Here is a 22316-nt window from a genome sequence, read left to right as displayed (position 1 = left end):
CATGTTATTGTCAAAAGATAACACTATTTGACCACACATTATAAATAAAGTTTATTTTCCGGTCATCTTGCACGCAACTTTACTACTCTTAAGGGTGGTCTTAACCCTGGAATTACGGAAAATTTTGGGCCTCATAACTACCAAATTGTTGGTGTAAAGTATATAAACATGATCAAACTATATATATTTAGAATGATTAGATAAATTCATCTGTGCGGTCAAATTTAGGCTAAAAGGTTTTTTTGGCCCAAATTTTTTCGGATGACGTAACAAAAAAATTCTTGAGTCAAGAAAAAAATCTAAGGACCCCTTTTTATTTTTATTTTTTTTAATTATTATTATTACCAACTTTGATAAAATTGCACCATCATAAAAATATAAAAAGCCTAAATTTTGCCCAAATTTCAAATATTGTTGGTGATGTTGATCAAAATTTAAGAAAAATAAAAAAAAACGGGTCCTAGATATTTTATCTAGTTTTTAAAAATTAATTTAAAAAAATTGACTCAAGAATTTTTTGTTACGTGAATTTATCAAGTCTTTGCCATGCTATATACATTTACATACTTTAATAATACCAATAATCTAGCAGTTATGAAGCCCAAAAAGTTCCATAATTCCAGGGTTAAGACCACCCTTAAATTGAATAGAAACCCGCAAACCGTTTGTATTATTTTGTCGCTCTATTTTTGCATCTATAGATGACTACGGCTTCATAACAGCTGGTGATTCTCTGTACAACATATCAATGGATACTCAAGTTATTCAGAAGCTTCCAATTTCTGGTCTCATGTTTCCTGCTGGTATTGATTATGATCCAGTGGAAAGCAAAATATACTGGGCGGAATATTGGGGAAATAAAATCGGCAGGTGCAATTTTGATGGTACAATGCAAGAACTAAACTTTATTACCAATACAGCACGTAAGTACACATGTCAGATTATTTTCCATCACCGCACTCGTTCAACATGTCCTGTAACTTGACACTTATTCTCTAACAAACACAAAGTACACAACTCAACTGGTTTTCTTTTTCTCCAAGCATTCCCCTTTTCTGTCCAAAATATAAGTATGATGGATAGGCATTTTGAAAATGCTGTAAGCATGCATTAAACAGATTGAGTAGGGCAAAATAACCCCGATCAATGTGCCTTTTTTTAAAAGCAAATCGAACTACGATCTCATGCATTTGAACTTTTTTTCATCATTCATACACTGTAAGAGCTTTTAAGATAGCACGAACCAATCAGAGTAAACGTTAGAAGATTACCAAGAGTGTATTAATTGTGTTTTATACACTCTTAGATAGAACCGTAAACGTTAGATGAATATCAGGAGTATATCAATTGTGTATAATGCACTGGCGCGTAATATACTTTCGGACGCGATACTTATTTTCTTGCGGGTTGATACATTTATAATGGCTCGCCTTTAACAACATATTTTGTGCCAATTTTCCATAGCACATTGAAGCGATGGGAAAGGATTAAAGGGCTTTAGACCTCGACCATTGAATGTTTCCATAAAAGAGCCTGTAGATTCATTTTGTGTGCTGACTCTATTTCTTATGATAATACAGTTAGTGCATGTAAGCTAGACTCTCTCTCTCTCTCTCTCTCCCTGCCAGGAGGGAACAACACTCCCTTAAGTTCGCATTCGCATGCTATATCAGAGCGTACTAACATATTGCTCCCTCCTAGAAGTGAAGTCCATGGAAGATATCTGAGAAATAAAGCCTATCTGTCTAAATTGCGTTCACGCACAAGCAGATTTGCCAAAAGTCCCATTCCCTACTATATACATATACTGCTGAATAAGCAGTAGCAGATTATGTGTTGGTGGCTTCCCTTTGTGCTCTTTTGCATCTCTCTAGTGTCTTACATTTCAAGCATTTATTTTCATATTTGTGCCTTAAATGTGTATTTTGTTTCTTTCATAACATTTGTTGTATAGGTTAATAAAATCATGAAATCCATATCATACATATCATAACACTGTTTTCCTGTAACTGTATCACACAGAGCCTTATGGAGTGGTTCTCGATGTCTTAAATCGCTGGATTTACTGGTCAGCAGAAGCTAATGTCGTGACTAGCGTTTTGGAACGAGCAAGACTTGATGGGAGCCAGCGAAGTGTAATTGCCAGTATAGGACCTGCTTCGCCGAGACATATTGCATTAGATTCAACTCTTAAGTAAGTTACTCTCTCTAAATAGATTGCAGATTAGATTGGAATGGATTTTTGGTTTGACTCCTACTCTTTTTATATAAACGAATCCAATTTCACGCATTCATACACCTTAAAGACCCATTCAGTGATCCCAGCGCAAGTGTAAAACAATTAAAATTGTTTACAAATTGCATAAAAGTGAAGGATAAATCATTCAAATTGTCATTTGGTATTTTTGAAATAACAAATTTGGCAAAAAAACCCGAAGAAAACAGAAGTACTGGCGAAGTTGAACCCCCATTCAAATACATGTAGCTAATTTAGATACGGTCAGTATCTAAATTACAGATTCGTGTAAAATGTCTTATTTTATCTTAAATACGCGGCTTTCGGCTGAACCACTATGTTAGGACATCTATGACAATGACAAAGGTACCAAAATCTGAATTTTGATTATTTTACGATTGTCCGGATGAGCAAATCACTGAATGGGCCTTTAATGTCAGCCATAGCTGGGTCCCCGTCGAGTACATCCCACCTGAAATGTGAAATGATGTGTCCTTGCCGGGAAATTTGCATTATAATCACCCGTGTTATACATAAACAAAATAATGATGAAATTTCACAGCACAATGTATTGAATACAATATAGCATATATTAGGCGGTTTTAACCAAGGAGGTTAGAGATAGAAAGGAGAGGCAATAGATTACGTAATGCTTTGTTCCTTTGATGCCGATTTGATTTTCCGGTAGGTTATTCATAAAAGTGGTACCATTGTTTCGAACAAAGGGGTTCCGCCACTAAATTGGTCACTGATCTGGCGTCATATTAACTCTTTACACAACAGACGAGTATCAATAAATGACCACAATACACTCATGTCCCCCAAATATTGTCATAGGTGGTGACTATAATTTCCCTGATATCAACTGGGACAGTTGCTCTACCATCAAGTGTAGTACAGCTTCAATCCATCAGAAATTTGTAAACTTTCTTCTTGAAAATTCTCTTGCACAGCTGGTGAATAAAATCACAAGACCACGGTCAAACAGTGTTCTTGACCTCATTGTAACAAGTTGCCCGCAGTTCATAAATGATATTGAGTCATTACCTGGTATATCAGATCACAGCACAGTTCTCTTCAACATAAGTGTGAAATCTAAAAGGCAAACCAAACCACCATTTAAGTCGTTTAACTTCAAACAAGCAAACTTAGAACAACTAAAAGCTGACACACAGGAGTTCACTTCAGAATTTTTGGCAAACAATCCCTAAAACATTCAGTGAACACAAACTGGAGTATTATAAGCAGGGACAGGCGATTTGCGCGGAAAAAAACAGCAAATTGCGCGGAATTGCGCGGAACTCCTTTTTTAGTGCAAATCATGTATCCCTGCCCATAGGAAAAAAATAGCCAATTGCGCGGAATTGCGCGGAAAAAAAGTTCCGCGCAAATCGCCTGTCCCTGATTATAAGTAACAAGATCAAAGAACTTATGGACGAGCATGTCCCCTCAAAGCTTAAAAGTGACAAAAGACATCTGCCATTGATTACAGTCCCTATAAAGAGACAAATGAGAAAGAGGGATCGTCTGTATAGTGTTGCCAGAAAATCAAATTCCTCCTCCAAATGGAGAAGTTACAGAGAGTATAGAAATGCTCTTGCTAAAACCATACATCAGTCCCATATGAGCTACATCAACATCATCATTGGTGATAGTTTGACTGAAAATCCAAAGACCTTTTGGTCATATGTCAAGCTTATGAAAACTGAAAATCTTGGCATCCCAGTTCTACGCACAGAAAATAAACTGTGCACCACTGATGAGGAGAAAGCCCAAGCCTTAAATGAGCAATTCCAATCTGTTTTCTCAACATCGTCTGCCAGAGATATACCTGATAAAGGTCCCTCACCTCCCCCGAGCATCTCACCACTGGTCATCCACCAGCAAGGAGTTCTTAAACAGATGCAACAACTGAACCCATCCAAGGCAAGTGGTCCAGATGAAGCGCCACCGAAGTTATTGAAATATGTTGCTGAAGAGTTAGCCCCAGCCCTCTACCAACAATCCATTGATACTGGGGAAGTACCAGTTCAGTGGTGCCAGGCACTGGTTACAGCTATCTACAAAAAAGGTGACAAATGTGATGCAGCTAACTACAGACATATATCTTTGACATGCCTATGTTGTAAAATGTTAGAGCAAATAGTACTGCGCCATATGGTCAAACATTTGAGTTCCCACAATATCCTTTTGGACTAACAACATGGCTTTAGAGAACGCCTGTTAACCGTTACTCAACTTCTCATATCTGTACACTACTGGGCTAACACTCTTGACAACCATGGCCAGACAGACGTTATATTGCTTGATTTCAGCAAAGCGTTAGATAGAGTTTCACACCCACATCTATCCGCTAAGTTGGACTTCTATGGGATCAGGGAATCTACACTCCGATGGATCTGTGCATTCCTAGCTGATCGCAAACAAGCTGTCTCATTCAACGGTACTCACTCAACATGGGGTAACGTCACATCCGGAGTGCCCCAGGGGTCCGTGTTGGGGCCAGCCCTCTTCCTATTATATATAAACGACATCCAAGACAACATAAAATCAATTAAATGCTATGAACTTGGTTTTGCCAGCATTACACAGCCGTGACGTTAGTCACGGCTGTGTCTTTTTTCTTACAGGTTCTTGTTTCTTTCTTTCTTTCTTTACACAGCCGTGACGTTAGTCACGGCTGTGTCTTTTTTCTTACAGGTTCTTTCTTTCTTTCTTTCTTCTTTCTTTCTTCTTTCTTCTGTCAACCATTACATTTGCTCTAGCACTCACATGCTTACATCGATTTTGACCTAACTTGGTCACAATGATCATTGACCGTGCCCCTACATGTCACATGAAACGTGTGGGGTCAAAGGTCACGCAGGGGTCACAGGGGTCAAAAACGTGATTTCAACTCAAAATGCATCTTCTCCTACAAATTACGTAGGACAGTGACGCCACTTGCACACATGCATTGTAATTATCCAGTGTCTATGTTGTGTACACAGATTTGGGGTCAAAGGTCATTAAGGGGTCACTTCCGGTATAAAACGAAAAACCTTCAAAAATTTTTATTAGCTAAGTAAAACATAGCACAGTAACGGTATGTTCACATATGATCTACAGTCACCCAATGTATATGTGGTATTTTTTTTATTTGGGGTCAAAGCTCATTAAGGGGTCACTTCCGGTATAAAACAAAATACCTTTAAAATGCATCTTCTTCCACAGATTCTGTAGGACAGTGACGCCACTTGCACACATGCATTGCCATTACCCAGTGTCTATGGGGTGTACACAGATTTGGGGTCAAAGGTCATTAAGGGGTCACTTCCGGTATAAAATGAAAAACCTTCAAAATTTTTTATTTGCTAAGAAAAACATAGGACAGTAACCGTATGTTCACACATGAATTGTGGTTACCCAGTTTATATGAAGTATTATTTTATTTGGGGTCAAAGGTCATTAAGGGTCACTTCCGGTATAAAACGAAATACCTTTAAAATGCTTCTTCTTCCACAAATTACGTAGGACAGTGACGCCACTTGCACACATGCATTGTTATAACACAGTGTCTATATGGTGTACACACATTTGGGGTCAAAGGTCAGTAAGGGGTCACTTCCGGTATAAAACGATATACCTTCAAAATGCCCTTCTGCCACAAAAAGCATAGCAAAGTGATGCCACATGGACACGTGCATTGACATTAGCAAATGTCTATGGGGTTTTCATATATTTTGGGGTCAAAGGTGATTAAAGGGTCATAACACGGCTGTGTTCGTGGTCTTAGACCACAGCTAAGTCTAGTTCTTTCTTCTTTCTTCTGTCGACCATTAAATTACACAGCCGTGACGTTAGTCACGGCTGTGTCTTTTTTCTTACAGGTTCTTTCTTTCTTTCTTCTTTCTTCTTTACACAGCCGTGACGTTAGTCACGGCTGTGTCTTTTTTCTTACAGGTTCTTTCTTCTTTCTTTCTTTCTTTCTGTCAACCATTACATTTGCTCTAGCACTCACACGCTTACATCGATTTTGACCTAACTTCTTCACAATAATCATTGACCGTGCCCCTACATGTCATATGAAACTTGCGGGGTCAAAGGTCACGCAGGGGTCACAGGGTCAAAAACGTGATTTCAACTAAAATGCATCTTCTCCCACAACTTACGTCGGACAGCAACCCCACTTGCACACATGTATTGCTATTACCCAGTGTCTATGTGGTGTACACAGATTTGGGGTCAAAGGTCATTAAGGGGTCACTTCCGGTATAAAACGAAAAACCTTCAAAAATTTTTATTAGCTAAATAAAACATAGCACAGTAACGGTATGTTCACATATGATCTGCAGTCACCCAATGTATATGTGGTATTTTTTTATTTGGGGTCAAAGCTCATTAAGGGGTCACTTCCGGTATAAAAAGAAATACCTTTAAAATGCATCTTCTTCCACAGATTCTGTAGGACAGAGACGCCACTTGCACACATGCATTGTTATTACCCAGTGTCTATGGGGTGTACACAGATTTGGGGTCAAAGGTCATTAAGGGGTCACTTCCGGTATAAAACGAAAAACCTTCAAAAATTTTTATTAGCTAAATAAAACATAGCACAGTAACGGTATGTTCACATATGATCTGCAGTCACCCAATGTATATGTGGTATTTTTTTTTTATTTGGGGTCAAAGCTCATTAAGGGTCACTTCCGGTATAAAAAGAAATACCTTTAAAATGCATCTTCTTCCACAGATTCTGTAGGACAGAGACGCCACTTGCACACATGCATTGTTATTACCCAGTGTCTATGGGGTGACAGTAACGGTATGTTCACACATGAATTGTGGTTACCCAGTTTATATGTGGTATTATTTTATTTGGGGTCAAAGGTCATTAAGGGGTCACTTCCGGTATAAAACGAAATACCTTTAAATTGCTTCTTCTTCCACAAATTACGTAGGACAGTGACGCCACTTGCACACATGCATTGTTATAACACAGTGTCTATATGGTGTACACACATTTGGGGTCAATGGTCAGTAAGGGGTCACTTCCGGTATAAAACTATATACCTTCAAAATGTCCCTTCTGGCACAAAAAGCATAGCAAAGTGATGCCACGTGGACACGTGCATTGACATTAGCCAATGTCTATGGGGTTTTCATATATTTTGGGGTCAAAGGTGATTAAGGGGTCACCACACGGCTGTGTTCGTGGTCTTAGACCACAGCTAAGTCTAGTTCTTCTTTCTTCTTCTTCTGTCAACCATTACATTTGCTCTAGCACTCACATGCTTACATCGATTTTGACCTAACTTGGTCACAATGATCATTGACCATGCCCCTACATGTCACATGAAACTTGTGGGGTCAAAGGTCACGCAGGGGTCATAGGGGTCAAAAACGTGATTTCAACTAAAATGCATCTTCTCCCACAGCTTACGTAGGACAGTGACGCCACTAGCACACATGCATTGTTATCATCCAGTGTCTATATGGTGTACACAGATTTGGGGTCAAAGGTCATTAAGGGGTCACTTCCGGTATAAAACGAAATACCTTCAAAAATTTTTATTAGCTAAACAAAATATAGAGCAGTAACGGAATGTTCACATCTGATTTGCAGTTACCTAATGTATATGTGATTTTTTTTTTATATGGGTCAAAGGTCATTAAGGGGTCACTTCCGGTATAAAACGAAATAACCTTTAAAATGCATCTTCTCCCACAAATTACGTAGGACAGTGACGCCACTTGCACACATGTATTGTAATTACCTAGTGTCTATAGGGTGTACACAGATTTGGGGTCAAAGGTCATTAAGGGGTCACTTCCGGTATAAAACGAAATATCTTCAAACAATTTTATTAGCTGAGAAAAACGTAGGACAGTAACGGTATATGCACACATAAATTGTGGTTGCCCAGTGTATATGTGGTATTTTTTAATTTGGGGTCAAAGGTCATTAAGGGGTCACTTCCGGTATAAAACGAAATACTTATAAAATGCATCTTCCACAAATTACGTAGGACAGTGATACCACTTGCACACATGCATTGGTGTTACCCAGTGTATATGGGGTGTACACAGATTTGGGGTCAAAGGTCATTAAGGGGTCACTTCCGGTATAAAACGAAATACCTTCAAAAAATTTTTATTAGCTAAGAAAAACAAAGGACAGTAACGGTATGTTCATATATGAATTGTGGTTACCCAGTGTATATGTGGTATTTTTATTTTGGGTCAAAGGTCATCAAGGGGTCACTTCCGGTCTGAGACGAAAAACCTTGAAAATGCCCCTTCTGCCACAAGTAACATGGCATAGTGATGCCACATGCAAATGTACATTGACACTAGCCAATGTCTATGGGACTTTCATATATTTTGGGGTCAAAGGTCAATAAGGGGTCACAACACGGCTGTGTTCGTGGTCTTAGACCACAGCTAAGTCTAGTTTGCTCTAGCACTCACATGCTTACATCGATTTTGACCTAACTTAATCACAATGATCATTGACCGTGCCCCTACATGTCACATGAAACTCGTGGGGTCAAAGGTCACGCAGGGGTCACAGGTGTCAAAAACGTGATTTTAGCTCAAAATGCATCTTCTCCTACAAATTACGTAGGACAGTGACGCCACTTGCACACATGCATTATAATTACCCAGTGTCTATGTGGTGTACACAGATTTGGGGTCAAAGGTCATTAAGGGGTCACTTCCGGCATAAAACGGAATACCTTCAAATTTTTTTATTAGCTAAGGAAAACATAGGACAGTAACGGTATGTTCACATATGAGTTGCAGTTACCCAATGTATATGTGGTATTTTTTATTTGGGGTCAAAAGGTCATTAAGGGGTCACTTCCGGTATAAAACGAAATACCTTTAAAATGCATCTTCTCCCACAAATTACGTAGGACAGTGACACCACTTGCACACATGCATTGTTGTTACCCAGTGTCAATGTGGTGTACACAGATTTTGGGTCAAAGGTCATTAAGGGGTCACTTCCGGTATAAATTGAAATATCTTCAAAACATTTTATTAGCTAAGAAAACCACAGGAGAGTGATGGTATGTTCACACATGAATTGTGTTTACCCAATGTATATATGGTATTTTTTTATTTGGGGTCAAAGGTCATTAAGGGGTCATTTCCGGTATAAAATGAAAAACCTTTAAAATGCGTCTTCTCCCACAAATTACGTAGGACAGTGATGCCACTTACACACATGCATTGTTGTTACCCAGTGTCTATGGAATGTACACAGATTTGGGGTCAAAGGTCATTAAGGTGTCACTTTCGGTATAAATCGAAATATCTTCAAAAAATTTTATTAGCTAAGAAAAACATAGGAGAGTGATGGTATGTTCACACATGAATTGTGTTTACCCAATGTATATATGGTATTTTTTTATTTGGGGTCAAAGGTCATTAAGGGGTCATTTCCGGTATAAAACGAAATACTTTTAAAATGCACCTTCTCCCACAAATTACGTAGGGCAGTGATGCCACTTACACACATGCATTGTTATTACCCAGTGTCTATGGGGTGTACACAGATTTGGGGTCAAAGGTCATTAAGGGTCACTTCCGGTCTGATACGAAAAACCTTCAAAATGCCCCTTCTGCCATAAATAACATGGCAAAGTAATGCCACGTGCACGCATACATTGACATTAGCCAATGTCTATGGGGTTTTCATATATTTTTGGGTCAACGGTCATTAAGGGGTCAAAACACGGCTGTGTTCGTGGTCTTAGACCACAGCTAAGTCTAGTTCATTCTCAGTCCGACTTTTCCTACTGATGTTTCCACCTGTTGTTTTACAATAAATTTTCGTTTTGGATATTTTTTCAGCAAAATCTACTGGACGGATCAGTATAATCATGAGATTAAGAGAATAAATGCAGATGGTACAGGTCCTATGGAGATTATAGTAGATGCATCCGCAACAGACACCAGTATTAGTGGTATCGCGCTAGATATACAAGGTAAGAAAAATATTGCCATCGCGCACGAGCAAATTTGCAAAAAGCCCCATTCCGTACTACACTATTTGTTTGTTTGTTTGTTTGTTTGTTTGTTTTTGTTTGTTTGTTTAACCAGGTTGGTCCGTGAGGGACACATGCTAATCCATGGGAAATCCATGGATCATTCCAAGCTCATACATTAAAAATTCACAAGCCTGGATAGCCAGTGTAAGCTATAAATAAAGATGCATGTTTGCCCAGATAGCTTTGATAAACAAAGCAAGAAATGAAAGAAAATAGCAAGGAAAAGGAGAAAGGAGAGAAGGCCATTCCCAAACACAATTGTACAATTTTACTCTTAGCCCTTACTTTGTGAGAAAGGACACTGGAATTCCAATCTCAAGCCCCGATGCAAAGGCTAGCTTAATCTGCTGAATAAGCAGTAGTGGCCACTGCTTGTGTGTTGCTGGCTGCCATTCGTGTCATGCTGCATTTCTCTGCTGCCTTCCCTGCCAAGTTTCCTTTATTTATATTTTTGCTATTGTATTTTATTTCTTTTATAATATTTGTTGTATTTCTGTATAATGCAATTCGGTCGTTTTGTCGCAATGATGTGCAGGTTAATAAAATCACAAATAACAAATTTGTGTGGTCAATGCAATTCTGACTCAATGCAATAACTATTGAGAGCCAAATCAAAAACAGTGAGGGCGTTATTTACGGGCTCGTATCGGATACGATAAAAGACTACCAATGCAATATTCAAATACACAGTATATTATGGGGGTTAACAAAAGTCAATAAACATGATTAAATTTTATTTTTCTTACCACGGTTGTTTGATGTGATCATTTATTAATATTTCTAGCAAACATTGTTATAATGTGCAATTCTTGACCTAAAAAATATTAACAGCTATCACACTAATGTACACATATATTTTGTAGCAATTTATAGCATAAATTTTCATTTCTATATCAAATAATTCATTTTTTCTGCTTTTTTATGGTAAATTTAATTCTATAAACTGTGCATTTCTGTGGAAATTGAGGGCGCTATTTACATATATTTTAAATTTAAATTATCCAAATAATATGAGAATTTTTTGAAAATTCCTTTGTCATTTGTTAGTCTGTTTACCCCTTGTAAAGATGCAAGCAATATTTTAGATAAATAGCGCCATCATTGTTGAACTTTTCTTTAAAATGACTCAGTTTTACATGTCATCAAACAACCGTGTTACATGTTCTCACATCACATCAAGTAATATGGATATCACGTCATTAGACATTTGCCGTGTCATGGTATAGATTTTTTAAGACCTTTATTTTGTGGGTGACGAATATCATTAGTAAAAATAACATGCATTTTGTCCAAAATAATTATTTTAACTAGCTGGTCTTCTTTTCTGGTGTGATTGGAAAAAGGATACCATTGAAGTCTACGATTTTGGAATCAATCAAATACGTATTATATACCAGTCTTCTGCAGACATCAAACCATACGCTTTAGCCTTGTACGGACAGAACATATACTGGGTTGAAAGCGAGCTTTCGTATCTACAAACGGTACCAAAAATTGGTCTTGCAGAAGGAGCATTCCCTCAAAACTTCGGCATAGGGTCCAATATATTTGAAGGCGCGTATGGTATAAGGATTAAATCAAGTAAGTTTGATTATATAACATAAAAGCATATGTTTATTATATTATTTTTCTTTGTAAAGTGCCTTTGATCAGATTGGATAAACGCTATATCAAGTAATGTTTGTAACCTGTTTGGTACATTGACTGCTATCATATCATTTTGTCGTCACGTGTTTATGGACCGTTCCCGTGACAGGAATCTAGTTCTTACCAAATAACTGCTTTAACAACAGACAAGTTAAATGCCCAAATGTCAAACTATAAATACAATTAACTTTAACAGCAATACATTGGTTTGTTGATTTAATGACCTTCGTGGATCGTTTTTCATTTTGTTTGTCTTCACCATTTCAGCTGAATTGTGTAATTCATTCGAACCGATTTGCCGGAATGGTGGCACGTGTTTCAACGAGCCATCAGATACCGATTCCTTTTTTTCATGTCAATGTACTGCCAACTATCGGGGCAGATTGTGTGAAACATTTCAAGGTAATGCTATACATATCATTATGAATTCGGCAGAGAGACGAATAAAGGTTTTTTTTGTAAACCATCCCTATCTAAAACACGAAGTGCTTCAAGCGATTCGGAGAGCACAAGTAGCGATCAAGCTTTTGTAATGTTTTAACGTTATACAGATTTTTTTAACCTGTGAAAAGCCGTTTTTGTCCTAAAGGCGATTTATATTTGGATTCTATTCAACGATATGCCGCTATTGCAACGAATTATACATGTAACTTGGGCCACTGGACTTAAGATCAATTAACCCCAAAACCCATACTTCGTTTCCCCCCGAATTTTATAATGACGTAGATGTGTATTTCGCTGGTAGCACTATTACATCACGTGCGTCAACCAAATACACTAAGCGCGGTTTTGTCGCACACGAGTGGCGCAGTTTCCTGAAAACAATCACGTCACTACCAAAGTCGAAGTGCAACGAAGTGTACAGTACCTCTTTTCATCTGTCTACGTATCTCAAAACTAATTATTCTAGCCCCGACTACCAGGCTAGGTTAATGTGTATTTTTTACGAACTTTGAAAAAAGTTAGCCATTTACTTCCATCACTAAAATGTGTGTGTTTTTTTCGTAGAAATTCCAAAGTGCGCTACACCGATAGCACCATTAAATGGGTTCATCTCATCAAGCGTGTTTAGTGTAGGAACAGTAGTAACATTTATATGTTTGCCGGGTTATGTAATAGTAGGAGCAACACAAGCAACGTGTAAGGATGACTTGACATGGTCCGTAGTCTCACCAACATGTGGTAAGAGAAGTTTCTCCTATTTGTAAGTACTTTCTTTGCTACTTTCTTTGTTAGCTTGCTTGGTCACCAGGAAAGGAATTTTCTGTATGATCCATATTTCTCCACATGCCACTACCTTTATTCATACCTTTCATTATAATTACTAAGATGTTTTGTAATGCTACTTAATTCAATAATTCAATACTATACAATTTAATTTACAAATGTGTACTTCGTATAATTGCATTTTTACTTTTATATAAATTGATTGACATAATATCACATGTTTACATTGAGGACGCCCTCTATTGTTTCACACAAGACAAAATAATATTGAGCGCCCGGCAGGCCCCATAAAATCTTTTCAAAACCCACCTTGAAAAACAATAATTTTGTGATATAATTTAGCTTAACAATAAAATTGTAAGCATTATTTGCTATATAACCAAAAACAAATCCCCGTGTAGCCAACAGAGGGCGTACCATATGTCACCTCATCTATATATTTGTAGGAAATATCATCAGGCTTACCTCATTTTCTGAGTATACAATACAATCAACTATAGAAGTAGGAATTTAGTTATAGATAGCGAAGCCGGTACCAGATATATTATATATAATGACATGTTTCATTATATTACAAAGAACTGGACGAAATGAAGCATGCTTTAAAATCAGATATCAAAATTGTTTCATTCCGTTGTCTTTCAGTTCTTACATGTCCAATCTTATCGCCTCCCGCAAATGGCGCAATCAATCCTTCTCAAGCACTTTACTTTGTGGGCGACCAAGTTACATTTACATGTGATAGTGGCTACCAATTGGTAGGCTTAGGAACAATTTCATGCACACCGACAGGACAATGGTCGTCTAGCTTTCCTACTTGCTCTGAAATAGGTAAGATAATTGGAAGTTAATTGAAACTGCGACTAGCTGTAATTTAGTTTCAGTTTAAATATGTAAAAGAAGTGGGAACAACAACCAGAGGTTGTATATTCTATGTACTTATCTACCGAGTAGGTTCCCACAGCATGACCTAATTATCAGCACACTTCAACAATTATAATTCCGCTGCCATTAGGATATAACAGAATTCACCAAGTCCGCAACTGATGCGCAGGTACTCTCAGCGACTTAGGTTGTTATTACCCCCCAGCAGCCCCCCATTTTACACATGGGTAGAGTAAAGCAATTGCATTTAAGCTATCTTGCTCAAGGACGCAAGACACTGGCAGTCGTAAGGCTCAAACCCGTAACCTTTCGATTATGAAGCTCGCGCCCTAACCATTTGGCCACCGTGCTTCCCACACATTCAATTTACGTAGACTATAAATTATGAAAATATGTACCTTATTGTGTGGTTTTGTTCTTGATCGATCAAGATTATCAAGATACCATTAATAAAATTAACTGACACTTCATGTCATCCAGACATCCACAATAAGCATTCAACACGTGAATAGTATCTTTGATAGGTCTAATAATAGGTAGAAAGTCAAACAGAAATTGAAATACAGCTTTACCAGGAGAAATAGGTATAATAACTTTCATACCTGTGTGACTTTGTGTATTTTTTTTAAAATAAATATGCAGTTCTGATGCCTTCTGCTAGGAATGCGACGAACACCATTCGAACCTAATACCTATAGATTTATATCTTCCGCTCTTCTCCTGCGTGCCTCTGTGGCTTAGTTGGCTAGAGCGTCGTGCTAGTATTACGAAGGTCGCCGGTTCGAATCCGGCTAGATGCACTGGGTTTTTTTTTTCAATGTTTATGTGCGCTAGCTGTTCTGGCGAAATATTAAAATTTGTTCATCCTACCAACCCAGGAGAACTGAACAATTATATTTTTTAATGTTCAGCTTCACCAGGATTTGTCAAATTAAATAATAGAATAAAATCACCTCCCCCTCGTAGATCTATGGTTAAACCTCTGCATTAAAGTTTAAACTGCAGCTTAGGCTGAATTATAATTTAATTTCAAGCCCCATTAGACAGGGAGGTCAGTGAAATTCTTTTCATATAGGTGGGCAGCTCCATTGTTGTTGCCCACGCAAAAAAAGTGCTATCTACCTGCCTGCCATTAGATCAAACTATCTCCATGATTGTCGGCTCCCCATCTATCTCAGGAATAGTTTTTAAAACAAAAATGTGCTTAATAAGCTGTAAATATATGTCTTCTTATTGCCCACCAAATTAAAACAATTATATTTTTAATGTTTAAAATCCTGGTTACGAGAAATATTTGCTCTGGCCTAAATAAAACCTGTGCTAAAACCTGTGCTAAATTGATACATTGACCAACCGGTGTATTTCATAGAATCATATACACGCTGAGAGTCATAGTATGAGGATGAGGAAGCCAAAGGTTTTTAATGAATAGCCATAGTGTGACTTATCTTCTAACAGACGTGCCGTGAGGTGTTCTAAAGTCTGCACAAAAAGTAACTCAGCTGTTATAAATACACCTATAGATTCAGAACTAATAATTGTTTTCACAATATTTCAACATAGCGAGATTTATTTACACGCATTTTGATACCCCATTCGTCAAATGTCGTTCAATATTAACAACACAGTAAGTGCTTTTACAGAAAAATACCCGAATTTAAAAGTTGCAGTTTACAGCGATCAATGGTTATAATGCCAGCACTGTAAACACGTAAAGCCCGCCATTATCTTCGCGCTCACTTCAAATCAATACAAATAACTGCAACTTTTAAATTAAAATTGGGATATTTTTCTTTCAAAACACTGCTGTATTGTCAATATTGAACAAAATTGGACAAATGGGGTATCAAAATGCGCGTAAATAAATCATCCTTCTTTGTATGTTGAAATATTGTGAAAACAATTATTAGTTCTGAATCTATAGGCGTATTTATAACATCTGAGTTACTTTTTGTGCAGACTTTATAAGACATCATATCACTCATACATCAACTCTAGACAGTTGTTGGTTTTTTAGTTTATTGGCATTTATTTATCATTTTTACGATCGATCAGTCTCTCCTAGTGATCGTATTTACCATCACAGTCCTGCGCCGTAGTACGCGTGCGCCAGATCGCGCGGTTACTCCCCAGCAAACACAAAACGTTTTCGACATCATTCGCAAAAGGTTATAAAAGGTTGTCAGAAAATGTTTAAATGTCGGGTTATATAACGGGTATATTAAGAGTATTAAACGTTTTCATAACCTTAAAAACATTTCTTGATAATCTACTACTCAGCAAACAAAAATGTTTTACAGAAAACGTTTAAATGTCGGGTTATATAAAGGGTATAAAAACGTTTTAATAACATTCCAAAAACATTCTTGAAAACTTGATACAAAACATTCTAAACAAAATGTTATTTTGGGGTTGAAAAAATATTTTGCGAAAAATGTTTGCTCAAAATATTTTCAATAACGTTTTAAAAACGTTTTCATGACCTTTACATAACCCGACATTTAAATGTTATTAAAAGGTTTTGAAAAAAATATTTTAAGAACATTTCTGTGTTTGCTGGATACAAATATTTTAACATAATGTTATTTAAGTATTGACACAATATTTGGCAAAAATGTTTGCAAGAATAGTTTACAATAACATTTTTTGAAAACATTTAAAAATATTGTTGTAGTGTGTTTTCATACAAAACATTTTAAAACGTTATCATGACCTTTATATAACCCGACATTTTAATGTTATTAAAACGTCTTTACCTAAACCAAAAGCCAAAATATAACTTATTTAAAACGTTTTTAAAATGTTTTTGTGTTTGCTGGGTCCTAGATTCGCCGATTTAGTTATGGGGTGGACACAAAATGTTTATGTGTGTCACGGCAAAACATGCTGGTATTTCCCTACCTTAAATAGTATTCTTTAAAGTAATGTACCATTTATGTATGAGTGATAAATTTGTGTAATTGTTGAAATACACTCGGTGAAAGATGTGTCGTTCCATTCCACTCGCCATTCCAGCCAGTGAACACATAGGTTTCATTATCATTGAGGTATAGGATTTTTCAGATTTTTTCAGAGAAGAGCAGGTAGGGCAACTACTTGATAATATTTATGCATGTTCATACTACATACTCTGCATATTTCGGAAAATATCATCGGTCATTTTTTTTAATTGTATTTTTGTTACTAATAGAGGTTATAGCGCCCTCAACGGCACTCTCCCATAGAACTACATGTAAATACCAGTTATAGAAAACGGTCCTAAAATAAAAACGGCCGATTCATTTTCCCCAAAATTTTGCAAGTGACGTAGATTAAACATCTGGAATGTAATACAAGTGTTGTCGTTTCTGCTCTTCTAAATACAATTATAAGATGTCCACCCCAGACCAAGGTAAATAGCCAGAGACTATATTTACACTTGTATACTTTGATCAGCTCGTAATCGGCGGGAATTATTAGGCTTTTACCACTACGCCGAAAAGTAGACTCACATTAAGAATGACATAGTTGATCTGCCTGGACTATATTTTGCGTGTTAAAGAAAGTAGACGAAGTATAGGACTTCAATTATTAATTTGTAATACCTCTGGCGAGATGTCACAAGACACTTCTCCAAATAAAATATATTGGTATCAATCCGCGATGTTATAAGGCCCGCCGATTACGAGCTGATCAAAGTATAGCTAGATAATTGTGTTGCACTTATCGTAATTTATGTTTTTTGTTATTTCCCAGTTACATGTCCTCAACCGGTCCAGCCTCCCAATGGGTTTGTATCCGGACAGGCTGTATACACAGTAGGGGCTACGGTAACGTTCACGTGTATGGTTGGCTATGAGATAGTTGGAGCAGATCAGGCAACGTGTAGGGAAGACCTGACGTGGTCTGTACCGTCTCCTTATTGCGGTAAGGGCTTACCTATGCTGCTCGTGCAATTTGTACTTATTTTAGTGAATAAATCATTTGCGAAATAAATAATCAAATGCAGTTTTAAAAAATCCCAGCGAAGGTAGACACCTGCCGCTGTTTGCAAAGTATTTTAACATTTTATCAAATATCAAAGAAGATTTTGTATTGCACCTAAATAATGCATTATGCGGGTGTTTGATGCTTATTGATGCAAATCGTGAATTTTAAAAGCATTATTTCATGAATAAAGAATTTAACTTCTACACTACACTATTTTTCGCTCACATGGAACGTTTTCACTAGTCCGACTAGCGTCGAACAGCAGATGGTGATGATGTGATGTTATCTTGTCTACAATCGGGATATTCCTCACTGATGACGTCATAATATGTCACGATGTAGTGCACCCTCCCCCTTCCCCGCTCCGGGCATCAGCAGGTTATCCCAAATATGATATATTTCTAGTCCTTGGTCACGATTCAGTCTCGGGTTTGAGTCCTTATGTGGATAGCTTCAAGGACTCTCCGGGAAATTGTTGTCCGGGCTTTTTGTTCCTGTTCGAGCACCTGGACGTTTCCCAATCAATCTGGTGACCTTTAAATCTTACAACATGTCCCTGATCTGTGATTTGGAGCTGCCCATAGTAGACTGGTCTTCGCTAAGCCTTTTCTCAAGCTTCCTGGTGGATTCACCAATGTAACTTGCGTCACAGTCAGCGCAGGTGATTTCATATACGATCCCAGAATGTTTAAAGAGTTATGTCTTTAGATGCTACTAGCGCATTCCTAAGCGTATTCTGTGGTCACTTCGTATTAATATCCATGCTATGCAATAAGCCCAATCGCCATTTTAACTTCCGGTTTTTGAGAGCAGTTTTAGGACACTTTGACCTCTGACATATCGGGGAAATATTATAATTATTATTAATTTACCTATTATTATCATAATGTTATCATTGAAAATACTTAAATAATAATATTTTTACATCTGTTTCAATTATTGTAAAACATTTTAGATATTTTGTACGTACAAAATCCAATGTTTCTAAATTTTCCCAATAGGTCAAAGGACAAAGTGTCCCCAAACTGCAAAAACTGTCCCACAATGCATTGCAAACTTTCAATGCCGATTTGGCTTATTATCACGTCAAACATTGTGGTGGTAACAAATTTTGATACATCCCATTCTATCATTCAATGGTGAATTTTTGACTACTCTCATCAACACTTTCATCTTGTGAAAGCAGTCATTTTTGTCCAAGAAAACAAGCAATTTTATTCTTCCTCATTTCAAAATAATTTGCGTTGGTTTGTAAAAACCATATGATCTTGTTGATGTACAAATATGTTTGCCATTAAAATACATCCCCCTCCTCTCGGAGTCGTACCTTATTCTGGTGTCGTCACACAATAAAAGGGCAAGCGCGTTGATTTTTGTTATTTCTCATTTGCACTACAATATCTACAGACTCTGTCGAGAACTGTAGGTCCACTCAGTGGCGTAGCTTCATAGGGGTGGCCCACGCTACGCCACTGGGTCCACTGGTCAAAAATCATAACGCCCTTAGTATAAACGAACAATATTTTTGAAAACAATGTATTTTTTGTACCTTCAGCTCGATCGTGTCGTGGGCTCACACCACCGCTAAATGGCTTCATCAATCCCCCTATTGGACCCTACCTTGCGGGACAACAACTAACGTTTAGCTGCAATACTGGATATCGTCTTGTAGGTTTAGGCACAATCATGTGTACAAATGAAGGGGAATGGTCCAGTACAAACTTCCCATTGTGTTCCAGAATCGGTAAGTGTAGCCACTCATACGTGGTATATAGGTCTGAAAGAACTGGGTTTTTTTTTTCAATTTAAAGCCGCTACGAAACAGTACTAGTATTCATAACTCGTAGTAACTCGTAAGTATTGTAACCGTTCGATAATTCGAGGACTCAACAATAGTTGTTGCCCTTAGTTCAGGCATACTGCTTTGCTCTGATTTAAATCAAAAGCTGCTCGAGTCTAGGGGCTGCCATGTTCTTCGGGAGGAGGGGGAGTTATGAATATGTCGTGACCGGGGTTAAATTTTGATCGGGGCCTGAAATGTTTTTATGCCCATCCTATCTTGGACTGAAAATTTAATGACATCCTTCTGCACCTTTGTTAGGCAAGTTCAAATAGAACTCAGTAGCAAACAAGATAAGCTCAGAGCAAAATAAGCATGTCTTACCTCTATGAAAGATGTTTCACTACATTTAGTTGTTGTCTGTCCCTGAAGAAGAGCAGTTTATCTGCTCGAAACGTTGGTTGTATTTTTGTTAACTTCGTCTACCATCTCTGTGGTTTTGGATTTTTTCTAGTGCAGGAGCAGTGTACACCATTCTGGTTTACATACTGCATTAGTTTTTATCTTGTCTTTGTCTTTGTTCCCCATATCAAGTTGGTATACCTGGCTCGAATCTTTCAATTCCTGGTCGTTAAAAATGAAATGTGCTAAGGGGGAGCGGATGGCATTTAAAAGCAATAGGAGTGAGATGACATGTAAGCCACTTATAGCACGTCGTTCGGGAACTTTTTTTAATCTTTTTCAAATGATTTTTGATTCACTAAAACAATTACTAATACAAATTGCAAGAACGGCATAGGTAAGCTCCTCCCGCAATAAGTATACGTAAAAGACAACATCAGGTCTTCCCTACACGTTGTCTGATCTGCTCCAACTATCTCATAACCAGAGTTTTTCGGAACTAGAGATAGATGACGTTGAGCTACGTTGGTGGCGTCTGGCCAGATGAAGGGGGCTATACCCGCCTACCTGTACATGTATAGACCCGTGACGTCACGCAGACGTCACGAGTCTATAAGATCTGTCGATTAAATGCACTTTTTGGTCCAGATCTATGCTGTTTCGTATATTTATTTATCAGCGTTTCCAACCCTTTTGAAACCATTCTAAGGCATTCCATGCGCTACGATGTCAAAATTGTGGCTACATCATAGATATCTCGGGCATCTCAGAGCATTACCTGGTTTTTTATTTTTTATTTTTTTTTTTTTTTTTTTTTTATTAAGTTGTACATTTTACTGTAGCCTAAGATGTAGTGTAAGTTGTACTTTTAAGATCATTGTAAAGCGCTTTGTTCATACTTATGCTAAGGCGCTATATAAATTCTGTTTATTGTATTGTATTGTATTTTCCATATGAAAGTAATTGAGGTGTTCCATCAAAGCTTTCGTCGTGTGCTGCCACTTAGCGGTGGTTCCGGGAACGTTGCGTCCAGTCAAGCCTGTGAACGTTACTGTATCCCCTACTGTGCATTCATCTTGTCCGGATATAAACACATTTGTGATGCGATCAAGCAAAATCAGTCGGAAAATTTTGGAGAAACCCCCATTGAAATTGAACAACCAGTTTCAAAGATATGAGCGATTTTAAAAAGAGTTTCTAAAACAACAGAAAACAAAAGGGAATATTTGCTTTGTTTGGCTACTTCTCAAAATCGATATTTCCGAGTTCCGACGGATTTTGCTTGATCACATCACATAATTAATTACTATCATTTGAGGACTATAAACTTTAAGGGTATACGAGGTATTGTTGGTCATATCTGAATCATTATATTGTTAAAAAATAACACTTTGGTGTTTTGCAAAAGTTCATTCTACAAATCATATACTTTTAAAACTTGCTTAATTTATTGTTGTTAATGAGTACGTTTGACAAAAGTATTGTTGTTTCAGCCCTCTTTACATAACATACATAACTCAAGAACCACAGGACCTACAAAAGTATATCTGTGATATTTGAATTCTTCTATACGCTCGCTATGAATAGGAGCAGTGCAATTTTTATTAAAGCTCACTACCATTCGCAAGATGCTGTGAACTATTTTTTTTTCTGCTGCTTCGACCAACAATACATCTTATACCCTTAAATCATGCATGCATTTTCCATTGCAGTTTCAGATAATACATAAAATAACTAGGACAGAGGTTATAATTGAGTCTTGTCATGACCCCAGAACCATATTCAAGCATATTTTGTGGCATTGAAAGACTTGTTGATTGTCAAAGGGCATGAGCTACATATTTTTAAATATCTTAAAACAATATACTATGTCTGCTTACCTGGTTTGCTGCCGATTTCTGATCACATGCATTCTTTTAATCATTATCAACAGTCACATGTCCGCCACCGCCCTTGCCTGAGAATGGGCAAGTTCTTCCAGTGCAAATTACATACGACATAGACCAAACAATAACATTCCAATGTAACAATGGATACCAGCTCTTTGGTTCGCCATCAGCTGTTTGTCTTGCTGACGGATCATGGTCAGAGGTCACCCCAACATGTCAAAGTAAGCTTCCGGTTTATTATG

General features: G+C 37.4%; 1 protein-coding gene and 1 non-coding gene across 11 annotated transcripts in view; both read left to right on the top strand.

Moving 5' to 3' along the window:
* LOC140141522 (complement receptor type 2-like) overlaps positions 1–22316 on the top strand; it is an 84923-nt gene that overhangs the window by 20760 nt on the left and 41847 nt on the right. For all 10 annotated transcript variants that reach the window (XM_072163415.1, XM_072163408.1, XM_072163409.1 and 7 more), the window contains exons 3-12: positions 702–923; positions 2023–2194; positions 10079–10212; positions 11587–11856; positions 12190–12324; positions 12931–13104; positions 13795–13980; positions 17770–17940; positions 19559–19747; positions 22119–22295. In XM_072163415.1, the coding sequence (XP_072019516.1) occupies positions 702–923; positions 2023–2194; positions 10079–10212; positions 11587–11856; positions 12190–12324; positions 12931–13104; positions 13795–13980; positions 17770–17940; positions 19559–19747; positions 22119–22295 (1830 nt within the window). The remainder of the gene's footprint in view (positions 1–701; positions 924–2022; positions 2195–10078; positions 10213–11586; positions 11857–12189; positions 12325–12930; positions 13105–13794; positions 13981–17769; positions 17941–19558; positions 19748–22118; positions 22296–22316) is intronic.
* Positions 14761–14834, top strand: Trnat-agu (transfer RNA threonine (anticodon AGU)). Its single transcript has one exon. It is a non-coding gene; the product is annotated as a tRNA-Thr (tRNA).

Source organism: Amphiura filiformis, chromosome 19, assembly GCF_039555335.1.
Source record: "Amphiura filiformis chromosome 19, Afil_fr2py, whole genome shotgun sequence".
Classification (NCBI taxonomy): Eukaryota; Metazoa; Echinodermata; class Ophiuroidea; order Amphilepidida; family Amphiuridae; genus Amphiura; species Amphiura filiformis.
The sequence above is the reverse complement of the archived record's forward strand: the minus strand, read 5'-3'. Positions and strand labels throughout refer to the sequence as shown.